This window comes from Phascolarctos cinereus, unplaced genomic scaffold (assembly GCF_003287225.1).
Source record: "Phascolarctos cinereus isolate Bilbo 61053 unplaced genomic scaffold, phaCin_HiC Scaffold_5;HRSCAF=322, whole genome shotgun sequence".
Classification (NCBI taxonomy): Eukaryota; Metazoa; Chordata; class Mammalia; order Diprotodontia; family Phascolarctidae; genus Phascolarctos; species Phascolarctos cinereus.
In genome coordinates, this window is record NW_027555958.1 from 92,204,884 (window position 1) to 92,218,647 (window position 13,764).

At 34.9% G+C, this 13,764-nt stretch overlaps 1 protein-coding gene across 2 annotated transcripts in view; it reads right to left on the minus strand.

The window, feature by feature from the left end:
• Positions 1 to 13,764, minus strand: part of WTAP (WT1 associated protein) — a 33,893-nt gene that overhangs the window by 11,822 nt on the left and 8,307 nt on the right. For both annotated transcript variants that reach the window (XM_020986724.2, XM_020986723.2), the window contains exons 2-5: positions 10,546 to 10,583; positions 8,395 to 8,450; positions 4,385 to 4,443; positions 2,558 to 2,685 (exon numbers count right to left, since the gene is read on the minus strand). In XM_020986724.2, the coding sequence (XP_020842383.1) occupies positions 2,558 to 2,685; positions 4,385 to 4,443; positions 8,395 to 8,450; positions 10,546 to 10,575 (273 nt within the window). In that variant the 5' untranslated portion in view covers positions 10,576 to 10,583. The remainder of the gene's footprint in view (positions 1 to 2,557; positions 2,686 to 4,384; positions 4,444 to 8,394; positions 8,451 to 10,545; positions 10,584 to 13,764) is intronic.

The following is a 13,764-nucleotide window of genomic DNA, read 5'->3' on the forward strand; positions in this document are numbered from 1 at the left end:
TCCTATATATGTTGTCTTCCCAATTTATCGTGTAAGCTCCTTAAAAGCAGGGACTCTTGCTTTCTCTACTTATATCCCCAATAAATGACCTTTCATTCATTCAAGTGCAGTGCTAATCTCAGAAGGACTGACAGTTGTTGGTATATATTAGGAGATGGTTTAAGTTAATTTTGTTAAGCATTACATTGAGTAACAAAGAACTAGTACTCAGCATTCAAGTCCTCAGACACCTACAATATGCTAGGTACTATAGAGTATAAACCAAATTTTATCCCTGAACTCCAGGAGTTTATAATCTTGTTAAATAGGCCAACTGTATTTTATCATAAATTTAAAAAACTGACTCTATTTGGAGGGTGGGCAGAGATTATATATTCTGTCCAGACATTACCATCAATTTTCCACATATAAAACCCACTTAAGAAGAGGTAGGTTTTGAATTAACAACAATAATTTGGCTGACAGGTCCTATGCTATTAAGAAAAATATGGTTTTTAAAAAGGCATAAAGACCTAGTGGGAAATTATACTGCCTGAAATGAAATGAGGCTTTTGGGCAGGATTATACAATGAAAACCAGCAAACCTCATTCCCAAAGCCATTCTGAACTAGTTTTAAAAAATGCTATGGTGATGGAGTATCATTGAAGGTAAGGAGAATAAGGATTAAATAACTTTATGGAGAAAGCTGCAGCAAGATTTAAGAAAACAAGAACAGGAACTGGAGAAAAAAAAAACTCATGGTGTTTTCCTTGAAAGCAAAATGTATTCTTAAATAAAGTGACTAATGACTGATATGGTAACATAATAACAAGGAAGAATCATGTGGGGACACGTAGGTATAGCCCAGAGTGTACAGGAAAGCTCCAAGGAGCAAAATAACTTTCCTAGGTTTTGTTTAAAGGAGTACAACAATAAGGCTGTTAATAGCTCACAGGTATGGATAGAAGGGAAGAGGGCCAGAGTCTAGGACTACACACTGAAGAATAAATCTGAGGATCCTAGAAATTTAAAGAGTTGGAAGGGATTCCAGAAATCATCTAATGTAACTCCTACCCAAAGCACAGATAATCTACAACTTCCTAGAGTGCCAATGCAGCCTCTAATTTAAGAACTTGCAGATCTCCAAAGACAAGGGGCTAACTATTCGACAAAGTAGCTCTAGAATTAAAATTTAATGAACTTTTATTAAGTATCTTTTGTACATAAAGGTCACAAGGATAAAAAGTGAAAAAACAAAACTGTTTCCCTTATGAATCTCACATTGTGGGGTGTGTGGATCAGGAATCAGGAGACATAAATAAATTAAATCATATGATACAATTAACTACATCATACATGAGAAAAATTAGAACATTCTAAAAAATTTAATGATCTGGGGGTGAGGGTGGGGGGAGGGAGAAGAGAACGACACTCAGGCTGGAGAACTTTTGTAGAACAGGAGACAATGCTCAATTTGGGTCTTGAAGGCAAGGAAGTGATCCATATACTTAGGGGGGGAAGTAGGGGTGGGGGACTGAAAGTCTAGGGCTGGGAAAGAACATGATTGGGATATAGTAACTAGTCCATTTAGCCTAGACACAGGAAGTACAGAAATAGACAAAAGCCTATAAACAAATATATGATTATCACAGTTGAAAGTCACAGAAAATTTAAGGAGAATTAGAAAGAGGACACTAGATTTGATACTGCTAATGACTAGTTACGGAAATGCTAGAATTTAAAGCATCAATGGGTATACAGATAGCAAACTCCATAAACCTGGATCATAAGAAAAGAGAAACAAAGAGGTAAGTCAATGGAGAGGCTAGGTATCATCAACATTGTCTATGGCTGACAGAACTCTCACTTGTATTTATAATAAGTAGCTCTAGTCACTCCATGTTATTTTGAGAATCAATGAGTTCTTTGACTTCTGGCTCCTTATCGCCACTGATAAGTTAGTAAAGAAATGAAGAAGTATAGCATACAGAACGACACTTCTCACCTAGTTTAGAGTAAGGCAAAGTTAAAATACACATAATTTGTTGGAACGCTAAGTGAAGTGTGAAAAAAGATTTTATTTAAGTTGGTTTAAATTCAGATAAAGGAAACTGAATAAAGAAAAAGAAATGTTTCTTAAAAAAAGATTAAAAGGACCATGAGGATACAGATGAGAAATTAGTGATATGGTTGGCTCAGAGAATGAAAGAAAAAGAGGAAATTTAATTTAATACCTTCTCCTGAGATAAGGTTGTTGACAGAAAGAAACAAAACAAGGTAGGAACTCTTTAAGGTTGGGAATTCAGGGATCCCTACTTAAAAAAAAATATAATCCCCAACCAACAACCCCAAAATTAACCAAAAAACCAATCACAAAGTGTTAAAAGGTTAATCTTAGACTGGAGGAAATCTAAATTTAGCCTAACATTTTAAGGTCAAAGTTTATCTATTCCAATGCTGAAACATGCTCAATATTAATATGCTGTATTAAGAACACAGCATAAAACAGATAATACACTTACATAAAAATTTTTTGCAAACGATTTTTAAAAGACATGTGAAGCTTTAAATACTTACAGTACACTCTTGCATCTCTTGTTCCTTGGTTGCCAGTCTCATCACAAGAATATTTTCTCTTCTTGCAGACTCTTGCTGTTGCTGCTTTAGCTTTTCTTCAGACTCTCTCAAGCCAGTTACATCATTAGCTAATGTTTTTGATAAAAAACGGAGAGGGAAAATGAAAACCATATTGAGATTACTTGAAGCATTATTTGAATACTACATAGAAATATCTGCTTCAAATCCACTGAATACCAGAGCTAAAAATCCCAAATCATAGTTCAGGATGCTAGTGTCATTTACAAAAAGGATATGTGTGCTCTAAATCACAAAGTCTACTTCAGAAAGATATAATATAGTTTTATAAAGTAAACAAAAAAAGGCGCCTGCTAATAATTAGTTTAAAAGAACAAAATTCCACAATCTAATCCCAGCTCCACCCCATCTTCTCTAAAAAAACTTTTGCAAGAACCTTCATCCTACATAATAAATGTTCATATTTATTGTTTATTATTATTTATAAAGTAACCTTATTACAAGAACTGTATGAGGTTGGTAGTTATTAAATATTATCCTCATTTTAGATACGAGGAATCAAGGATCGGGGGGAGAGGGGACTCACAGAAGCTAAGTGAAGTTGGAAAAAAAATTTATTTAGGTTGGTTTAAATTCAGATAAGGAAGGTGAGAAAATGAAATGATAAAAAAAGTTTTGCTTTTTTAAGACTAAAAGGATCATGAGTCACAGAGATTTAAAACAACAGATCCTTCCAACTCCAATTCTAATGCTCTTTTCACATCAGTTGCCTTTTCCTAAGAAGTATCAAAATCTGTAAATTTGTCGTTTCTAAAAATTTTAGCAATAAATCATTATAATTTTTTATTAGCATGAAAAGCTTAAAAGACTATTACTGTGTAGGCATTAAAAATGATGTTTTTTTTAAACTAAGGTATAAAAAAGTTTTTTTGATTTTTTTTTGACTTTTTTAAAGTCCAGAAAAAATACAATATGTATGTACGTACGTGTGTACACACACACACACACACACACACACACCCCTCGATATTCTATATTATATACTGGAACTCTACAACTTATAAATGTCAGGATATAACTTCATGAGCTAGGGACAAATACTATCTATACAATAAACTATAAAGACTATTACTCTGACTTGTTTAAAGTGACCAATTAATTAAGTTAAAGGACCTCTTCTCAGAATAAGGTTTTCAAGTAACTGAAGAAAATGCTAGATTTCAGTTAGAAGTTAGTGAAAATAAAGACATAATGTTTTTCTGATGCAAGTTCAGTGATCCCCTGAAATCCATTCAACGACCTGTTGGAGGTCTGTGAACTCCTAGAAAGAACTATTCTATACTTAAGTTGAATTCTGATATCTAATACTGGCATGGGAATGATTCCATTTTTGAAGGCTATGCCAATGATGAAAAAGCTTTGGCAGCTCTCACTAAGTTGCAAAGACTTTTCAAGCTTCGACTTGGAGACAGAATTGTATTATGTTATATGATGACCAGTCCAGGTAGGTCTGCACAGAATGAAGATCACCAGTGTTGGCCACTAGGGGATGAATGATTCAGGGCATAGTAACTCATGAAAACATACAAGGGGAGGAAGGTCTGTTAGTAGAGAAAATACATATACTGATGACATCACAGATCTTGTGAAATACTAAAACTTGTTTAAATATATAATATTACAATTAAAGTCACTTTGGAAACGTTGCCTTTGCATACTCACACTGATATCTGTACTGCCATTTGCAAAATTTTATTTTTCAAGTTATAGCAATCTATTCTCAGAGAGGTTGAAACTCAGGTTACTTACAGTTTAAGTCTGTGTACTTGCCCTCCAAAGCTTGTACATATGCTTCATACTGCTTCCATCTATTACAAAAACAAATACTTCAGTTTATTAAACACGTTGAAGAAGCTTATATAACAGCAGCTTACATTTACATGACACTTGAAAGTTTACAAGATACTTTCCTCAAAACAATCCTAAAACAAAACTAGCACAAATAGTATTCTCATATTAAAGTTTAAGTTCAATTCCAAGAACCTAGTAGGCAATTAATAAATGTTTGCTGGATCAACTATTCAATACCTATTAGACTCAAGGCAAATGAGGAAACTGAAGTTCAGGGAGGTTAAATAAATGGTCTAAAGTCACAATAAGTGTCAGAGTTGGGACTTAAATCCTTTATACTAGACAGGTACCATTAAATATACTAGAGAAGATGAAGTTATTTCATAAATCCAAAAAATTTACTGTTCAATTAAATTCATCTAAAATGAGAGCTACTTCACTATCACAATGGTAATTCACAGGAGCCTTGGTTTGGAAGAACTAAAGATGTAGTAAGGAATTTATGCTAAGTATATACTATATATTTATGAATAGATAGGTGGTGCAGTGGATAAAGCGCTGGGCCTGGAGTCAGGAAGACTTCTTCCCGAGTTCAAATCTGGCCGTAAACACTTATTAAGTATGTGACCCTGGGCAAGTCATTTATCATTTTTAGCCTCAATTCCTCAACTGTTAAATAAGCTAAAGAAAGAAATGACAAACCACTCTATTATTTTTGACAAGAAAATCCCACTGAGGTCACAAAGCATCAGACAATAAACAACTGAACAAGAACAAAAATATACCTATCAATAAATGACAATCCCTTCAGTAACAAAATAGGCCAGACCAGCAAGACAAACTGAGGGAAGCTTGTATATTACTCTTTAAAAAGTACTCAGGCAATGTGTACTGTAAGTAGTACTAATAAATGTTACTTATTCTTGGATTGTCTCAAACAACATCTTATTTAGTTAAAAAAAAAAAGAGAGCATGGAGGTGGAATGATGCACTGGAAAGAATACTGGATTTAGAGCTGGAAAGAATACTGGATTTGAAATCGGGGAACCTGGGGTTCCAATCCCAATCCTGATCCTTATATTTGTGTGATGATGGATAATTCACCAATTCCCCTTTCTGGGCTTCAGTCTTTGTAAATGAAAGGATTGGATCACCTGTAAGGCACACCTCCCACCCCCAATGATCCTGTGGGTCCAGCAAGCTATAAATTATAGAGCTAATGATTCTTATTCTTGGCTCACAATTCTAGAAGTTTTTGGCAACTCATTTGAACATAAGATACTATTTACTTGTATGTGAATAACATAATTCAATAGTATACAAGTTGGTATTTAGTAACTCACTGTACATGTTAGCTCAATAGCAATGTTACCATTGTCCTGATGTTGCTACAGATGTTGAACAGCTACAGCAGATGGGCAGGAGAGATCTCTTTGTTGCTAAGATGTTGAACAGCTACAGCAGATGGGCAGGAGAGATCTCTTTGTTGCTAATAGTGAAAACTCCACCTCTTGCCCCTTGATACTAAACAACCAGCAGCTGCTTTAGTAGCAGACTACCAAGAAAACTGCATTTCCAAAGTTACTGTTAGTGAGAAACTGCATCACAGACACATAAATTAAGCCCAATTTTGGGGGGAAAAAATGTTCTTCCCCTCTCCCCCAAATTTTTTTTAAAAATGTTAAGATGTTAATAGTGAGACATCTTAATTAAGAATTTTAGAGCTGGAAAAGCTCTAAGGAGTCATTCTATCCAATTCTCTAATTTTACAGATACAGAAACTGGTCTTTAGAAAGGTTAAATGGCCTGTCCAAAGACACAGGAGGAAGAAAAACAACATATCTCACACAGAGAGATTGCACATAGACATACATCTCATTATCATTCTTCATTAAAACATGATATTAATGAATTCTTTACAGACACTAGGGTGCAAAAACCTGGTTGACCTCAGCTTTGGCTTTAACACTGTTTACAATGCATGGTCTTAAACAGTCTTAAACAATCTGTCTTTACAAGCACTTTCATAAAACTCATCTAGACCCTTTAGGAAAACGGAAGGCCACCACCTAGAGAAGGGCACAAATAGCTGTCTTTGCGGGAAGCAAAATTAAGGCTTTGTCTAGATCACTGGAGGAAAAGGAAATACAGGATCTCAACCAAACTACACATCAAATGGGTTCAAATTTCAACTAAAGAAGATCTTAAATACATGACTCTTAATTTAAAAGTGTCTTTAAGGGGTATAAGTGGTACAAGAATCATGAGCCATAAGGTGTGCTTTCTTGTAAATCAGTCTTTAATTCTCCATACCTCCTGGGACAAACTCAAGAGAAGGCCAGGACAGAAGCAAGGATGTACCTAAAAAGAGCTATAGCAAAGGGTATTTCCTTGCATAAGGACAAGTGGACCTACTGAATGGTGGTGTTCTAGGATGCTGCTAATCACAAATTACAGTCAAGAAGGTAAATATGCAAAATAAGGCAAATTGTCATAGGCATGTAAAAGGGATGGAAGAAGGGTGGCTAAGGGAGATGATTAGACATAAAAATGGGACATGTTTCTAAGTACCCTTCCAGTTTACAAACCTTCTCATGCTCTCTCTCTCTCTCTCTCTCGCTCTCTCTCTCTCTCTCTCCCCCTCTCTCCCTCCCCCACTTTTAACATTCAGCCTTTTTAACTTGCTTAGTTCTTCACAATTGAGAGATTCCTTGTAATCTCTAGAGATGAGAAAACAGGGACGTTAAAATACTTTCCTCCTAAGTTATTGAGAAAAACTCTATTTATTAATACCAAGTCACCATGAAAGCCCATCAAAAATAATTAAATCTAGAAAGAGTTCAACTGATTTCTTAGATACATAGGTATACAGCAGTTTCAATACAGTTCCAAACTTTAAATTAAAGCAAGCCACCATCCAATTTTTGGCTTAACTGTGGTGAAATTTAAAATTTTAGAGTTGAACGAGACCTAGAACATCACCTAATCCAACTAGTTCATTTTTTAAAAAAAGGAAACTGACAGAGAAGTTAAATGACTTGCCCAAGGTTACATGCCAGTTAGAGGCAAAGCTATATCTAAAATCTAGGTTTCCATTTGATTAACTTTTCATTAATGAATAATGCATAATTTATTTGTTACAAATATAAGTACTCTTTAAGGTTTTCAAGTGTTAAGAACAAAAAAATGGGGGAAAGGCCCAAATAATATCATAGTATACAGGTAGTCTAGCCCATCCATCATTAGTTGTAGGGTTTGGTTTTATCTTCCCCTTTGGAGTAAAGAGGAGAGGCAGAGAAAAAAATAAAGGCAAATAAACCCAGTGCATTACTAAGGAATTACTATCTTGGAGGGCACTGAAATAGCCTTAGATTACCCATAATAGTTTTATTCATCTCTGAGTAAGTTTAAAAGTCTTTACTTTTAAAAAAATTATTTTTATATCCAGCATATCTATTAATCTAAAATAAAACAAAGGCTTCATGGTACAGTTGATAGAGTTGGGAAAACTTGGGTTCAGGCTCTGCCTCTGTCACATACTAGATATGTGATTACAGGCACTTCACTTGTCCTAGGCCAATTTTCTAAAACTAAGTTATAGACACTCTGAATTGCTAATCTGCATTAATGGACTCACAGATTTGTATTCTTCCCCACTAAATACTGTTAAAAACAAAGCCCAGTTTTTGTGGCAAAGATACTGTATGACTTTAGGCAAGTCTCTGAGCCTCAGTTTCCTCATTTATATAATGGGGCTATCCATTATATAATACCCAATAATGTATTCACAAGGTGTCATGAGGAAAGCATTTTGTGAATTATTATACAATTGCACATAAACTCAAGCTATTACCAGTCCTGGTTGTAGTCATAGTACAAAATAAAAATATTAGAGAACAGTTTAGAGGGAGGTACTATTCTACAGGAAGAGTTGCACATTTTTAGTTAAACAGTATCAATTACTTTACCTTAGGATTAATTCATCTCTTGCCATAACTTTGAAGTCTGTTTCACTGAGTCGAACCTTTAAACAAAAGTCAAGTTAAAAAACGTGAACTGGATGCACGTTAATTTTTTTTAAATCTAACAACACTGTGTTAGCTACATTTAGGCATTTATTTTTGATAATGTAGAAGATGAGGCTAGCCAATCTTACAAAAAGGGCAAACTACCCATTTATTCTTCAGATCTTTAATTACTGGATCCAAAACTCATTCAGGCAGTCAATAAGCATTAAGCCCTTACTATGTGCCAAGCACTGTGCTAAGTACTAGGGATACAAAGAATGGCAAAAACAGTCCCTGTTCTCAAGGATCTTACATTTTAATAGAAGTGATATACTGTTATCCCTTCCACATCGAACAGGTTAGGGGCAAGGTGCCCTTTCAATTTGGAAAATGTTTTGGGCCTCCCTTTCTACCAGAGAAGAAGTCAGAATTTTTTCTTTTTCTTTTATGGGGTATTTATGGTATGTTATTCTAAAATTTGCATTGATATTATATAATACTATACACATATTTTATGCATTTCTGAGTTTCTAAACCTTTTCTGTGTTGTCTGCTGGCCTTCATGTGTCCTCTGCGGCTTCCACAAAGCTCCCCCCAAATTCCCATTTAATATCTTTTGCCAACCTGTGATATATCACAACTGAGATGGAGAAAATCGTGATGTGTAAGGGATAACTGTAAAAATAACCAGGTATATATAAGATATATACAGAATACATAGAAAGTAATCTCAAGAGGGAAAGGTCCTAGCAGCTGGGGGAACTAGGAAAGTGAGATTTAACCCCTATCTGCCAAAGACAAGTCAAATATCCCTCTGAAGGCCATAGCACTTGAGATATGTGAAGCATAAATTAGTTGAATTACTTAATGCTGCTTATTACAAATTATTTCTTTATTCACATTTAATCTTCTATTTTGCTGAAGAGGTTTTGAAAAAGCTGAAAAGTCTGGTGTCTCCTGGCATCTGTATGATGTCCTAGGGTCACTAAAATTTCTCTCAGCAAAATTATAGGGCAAAGTATTTTGAGATATCCTCTGAGGATAAAAAATGAAAAGATGGTTTCTACAACTCTCTTCCCTTGATGGAAATACAATAGTTAATCTGTCTCAAGAGATCGACTTTCTTGAATCTTCCCATAATACAATCATTTCAAGTGAACATGAATCTAAGGGAGTAAGAAGGAACAAAAAGATTACAAGGAAATGCTAAAATGTTAAGAAATTTAAAATGACACAGATTTATACCAAACATGTATGTAAGTCCCAGGGCTAGTTTATGGCTCAAAAAACTTATAACACAGAAGACATCTTGTTTATATTACTTAATTTGGAACAGGAAAAAATGCCTTGTATCATTAGCCTTTTGTGGAATATATGTTTTATTTCTTTACTTCTACTTTAAGCTCCTTGAAAGCGGATATAATTCATATGCTACTGTAGCTAAAGCTGAGCAACTATGCTATCTAAAATACTTGCTTAAATGAACTAAGTTTGGAGAGAGTTTAATGGAGGAATGGAGCCTCTGAGGGAGGTGAGGAAAAACCCCAGACACAGGAAGAAGTTCTATTTCATTGCAACTGGGATTTAAATAAGAAAAACAAAAAACTTCCTTACCCAAGGGCATAGGTAAGCTATTAGAGTTTTATTTCCCATCTTGTCAATATTTAAAATATAGCTGCAAAGTACCAATGCTCAAGTTTGAGAACAATAATATTTCCTGCTAATTTCACTATATGTATAATTTTATGGGGTTGGAAATTCTCAAACTCTATAAACTTTAAAGCATTATTTGCAGGTGAGTTTTATTGTTCCTCTAGAGAGAAGTATGTGAACCAACTAATTCCTCTCCCCTTCTCCTTAACAGGAGTTCTTAAACTGAGGAAGGGTCCATGATTTAAAAAAAAAAAGTTTAATTACTGCATTTCAATATAGTTAGTGTCCTTTGTAATTCTAGATTTTTGTGCAGTTAGAACCATTATGTTGAGAAGAGATCAACAGACTTTATCAGACTGCCAAAGGGTTCTACGGCAGAAAAAAAAATGAAGAAGACTTTCCTCTATAGCATCACAAAACAAACAGCACTGTTGTAGCCTAAAATTATTTCAAACTTACCTTTTTGGGGAGAGGTTCTTCGTTCGTCATTTTGTTTCCTAGGAAAGAAAAAAAAGGGTATATGAGAAAAGAAACATACCATTTTAATTGTTAAAACTAGATTTATAGTCATTTTTCATTATTGTGTATTTTATCATTCTTAAACTCCAGGAATCATCATCCCATTCATTTTACTTCAAACCCCTCGAACAAAGACCAGCTGCTTTATCTTTCAAGATCTCACTCACCTTGGCACGTTCCTCCCTAACATTGTTTATTAACTTATCCATTCTCAACACTTCAGTCTTCTAGCAATGGGAAAAAGATGATTTCCCAGTATATTCCTATAAGCCCCTTAGGAATAGTTCCATTAGGCTTATTGAAAGCCATAAGCAGCATAGGAGCTAGGAAACAGGTGTGTAATTATCTAGGTTTCTTACTAGCAGAAGAGAGATAATGGGAGCAGTAACAATCCCAACACCCTTTCCTGTCATGTATTATACATTTTTTGGTTGATAGCAAAACACAGTTTTCCATAGCAGTATTACAACTTTCTTCTATGACATACATTAAGTAACTTTTAATAAATTCTACAGACTGGTAGCTCTCTCAAACACTATATCCCAATCACACAAATTCAACCAACATATGCTACAAAAGATAGTTTAACGTATGGAATTAGAAAGAAACTTTTATAGCAGCTCTAGGTAATTTATGAACTTGTATACATAGTCTTTTTCTGCTTTCGGTTACCTCCAAACATGGTAACATAAAGCCAATAAAGTAATGGAACTATGTTAACAGGTTCTATTTTCCAAAACCGACTACACTGTTTTACATATAAGTTAATAAACTTTGTATTATGACACTACAGGTCAAAAAGAATATTTCCACCAACTACTTTGAGTTACATGAGACACGAAAAACCTGAACCTGCAGTTCTTAAATAGAAGTCATAAATGAGGAAATATAGGAGAACATATAACTCCACTGGTGGGCCAAGATAAACTTTTAAAAAGGTCACAAAAAGTGAGGTATACCAAGTATCTTAGAGAGTATTGTTACTTTTTTAAATGCACCTAATTTTGTTTTGGAATCATGAAGTCCATTTATACATACTTGGAAGTTATTTCTAAACCTTAGATTTTTCAGGTAATTACTGACACCTACATTTAATGCTACACTGGAACAAAAGAAATAATGACTAAACCAAAGTAACCTTTCCAGAGCATAATTCTTTTTCAAATACACAACTCTGGGCATTCTCTTGAGAGCTGCATGCTTACTGTTATTTTTCTAGCTTTACTTTTTTACGACCCTAATTTCAGATCATTAGAAATGTGATTTTAAGAACTCAGGCTTTTTTGGCTAGGCAATGGAGTTAAGTCACTTGCCCAGGGTCACACAGCTAGTACCAAGTGTCTGAGGTCGCATTTGAACTCAGGTCCTCCTGACTCCAGGGCTGGAACTCTATCCATTGCGCCACCTAGCTGCCCTGCTTTTAAGAATTGGGAGCAGTTAACTATGACTTCCAAAAGGAATTTTTCCTCCTTATATATTAAACAATCCTTGTGGTTCTTTTCATAGAAAATCCATCTTCACTTTTGCCAGCATACCATCACACATCACAGTACAGATAAATATAATCCCAGTGCCACTTTAGTCAGAAATTAGTTGAAAATTGTCTTTAAATCTGAAGACTTTGCTAGCATGCTGACTCACCTAGACTTAGATTTTAACATTTTCCAACAGGATTATTGGTGGACAAAATAATTTATAAATAGGCCATTTGATGAAATTTCCAGCTTAACTCTTAGTTAACAATTTAGACACTGGGTATACCAAGCAAATTGTTCTATCTCAGTTATTTGTTACTTGATTAAGCTGAGCTTCTGTATGAGTAGTATTCAAGACTACATTTCTGTAATATCCACAGATCAGGGGAAGCTAGGTGGCGCCAGGGATAGAGCTCTGGCCCCGGAGTACGGAGGACCTGAATTCAAATCTGTCCTCAGACACTTGACACTTAGTAGCTCTAGCTGTGTGACCCTGGGCAAGTCACTTAAACCCAACAGCCTCACCAAAAAACAAAACAAAACCAAAAGCTATACATCAGCATGCTTATCAATTTTTTCTTTTGAATTGTTTCTTGGCTATTAACATTCTGAAAGCTAAATGGCCTTCTGCTAAACTAGAAGCTGTTAACAAAACCTATTTAGAACTGAGAAAAAAGCAGATTTGAACTTGATGTACAGAAACTACCATACAAATTACAGTGTTCAAACAGGCCAAATTCCATTGTAAGTTGGCCTGCCAAAATGCTTTAAGAGAATTCATCAACAGAAGGCAAAGAAAGAAAACTGGGGCGGGGGGAACTCAAATGGAAAAAAATCTTATTATCAGCCTGGAAACTTATTACCACTATGACTGTCCTTTGCCCCATCACCCTCTACTGTGCTTTATATTTCTGTATATGATGTATCCCTCCTAGTAGAATGCTGGGCCTGGAATCAGGAAGACTCAGCCTCCCAAGTTCAAATCTGGCCTTAGACACTAGTTGGGTGACCCTGGGCAAGTCACTTAACACTGTTTGCCTCAGTTTCCTCATCTGTCAAAAAAGCTGGAGAAGGAAATAGCAAACCACTCTAGTATCTTTGCCAAGAAAACTCCCAATGGGACAAAGAATTGGACACAACTGAAATGAATGAACAATAAATGCTTGCTGAATTTAATTTTGGTCAAGTAAACTATAAAAATTTAGTCCTACCCCTTTATTAACCACAATAAACCAAAAGGAAGTCATTTTTGTTTCAAAATGACTTCCTTCTTATTTATTTTTAGGTTGCATAGGTGAAAGTACAAATATCACAGGCAATGAAAACAAAGCTTTCTTTTAGTTAATCATAATAAATTGGGTCAAAATGAGACTGTTGCCAACAGACATACCACATGGTGTGGGAGATAGACTGGAGTCAGGAAGACCCAGATTAAATCCTCCCTTAGATACTTATTAGCTATGCAATCTTGGGAGAGTCACTTAACCCCTAGTTGCCTCAGTTTCTGTAAAATTAAGGAAGGGGCTTAACCCAATATAATCCTATGTAAACATATAAGAAATGTACAAGAAATACAACATGTGAAGAAATTTCCTCAAAATTATGGTGAAAATTTTCTACCATTGCCTCATTGATGCTGAGTGCTTAAAGATGTAAAATGTTGATTCATAAGGTAAAGGTAACA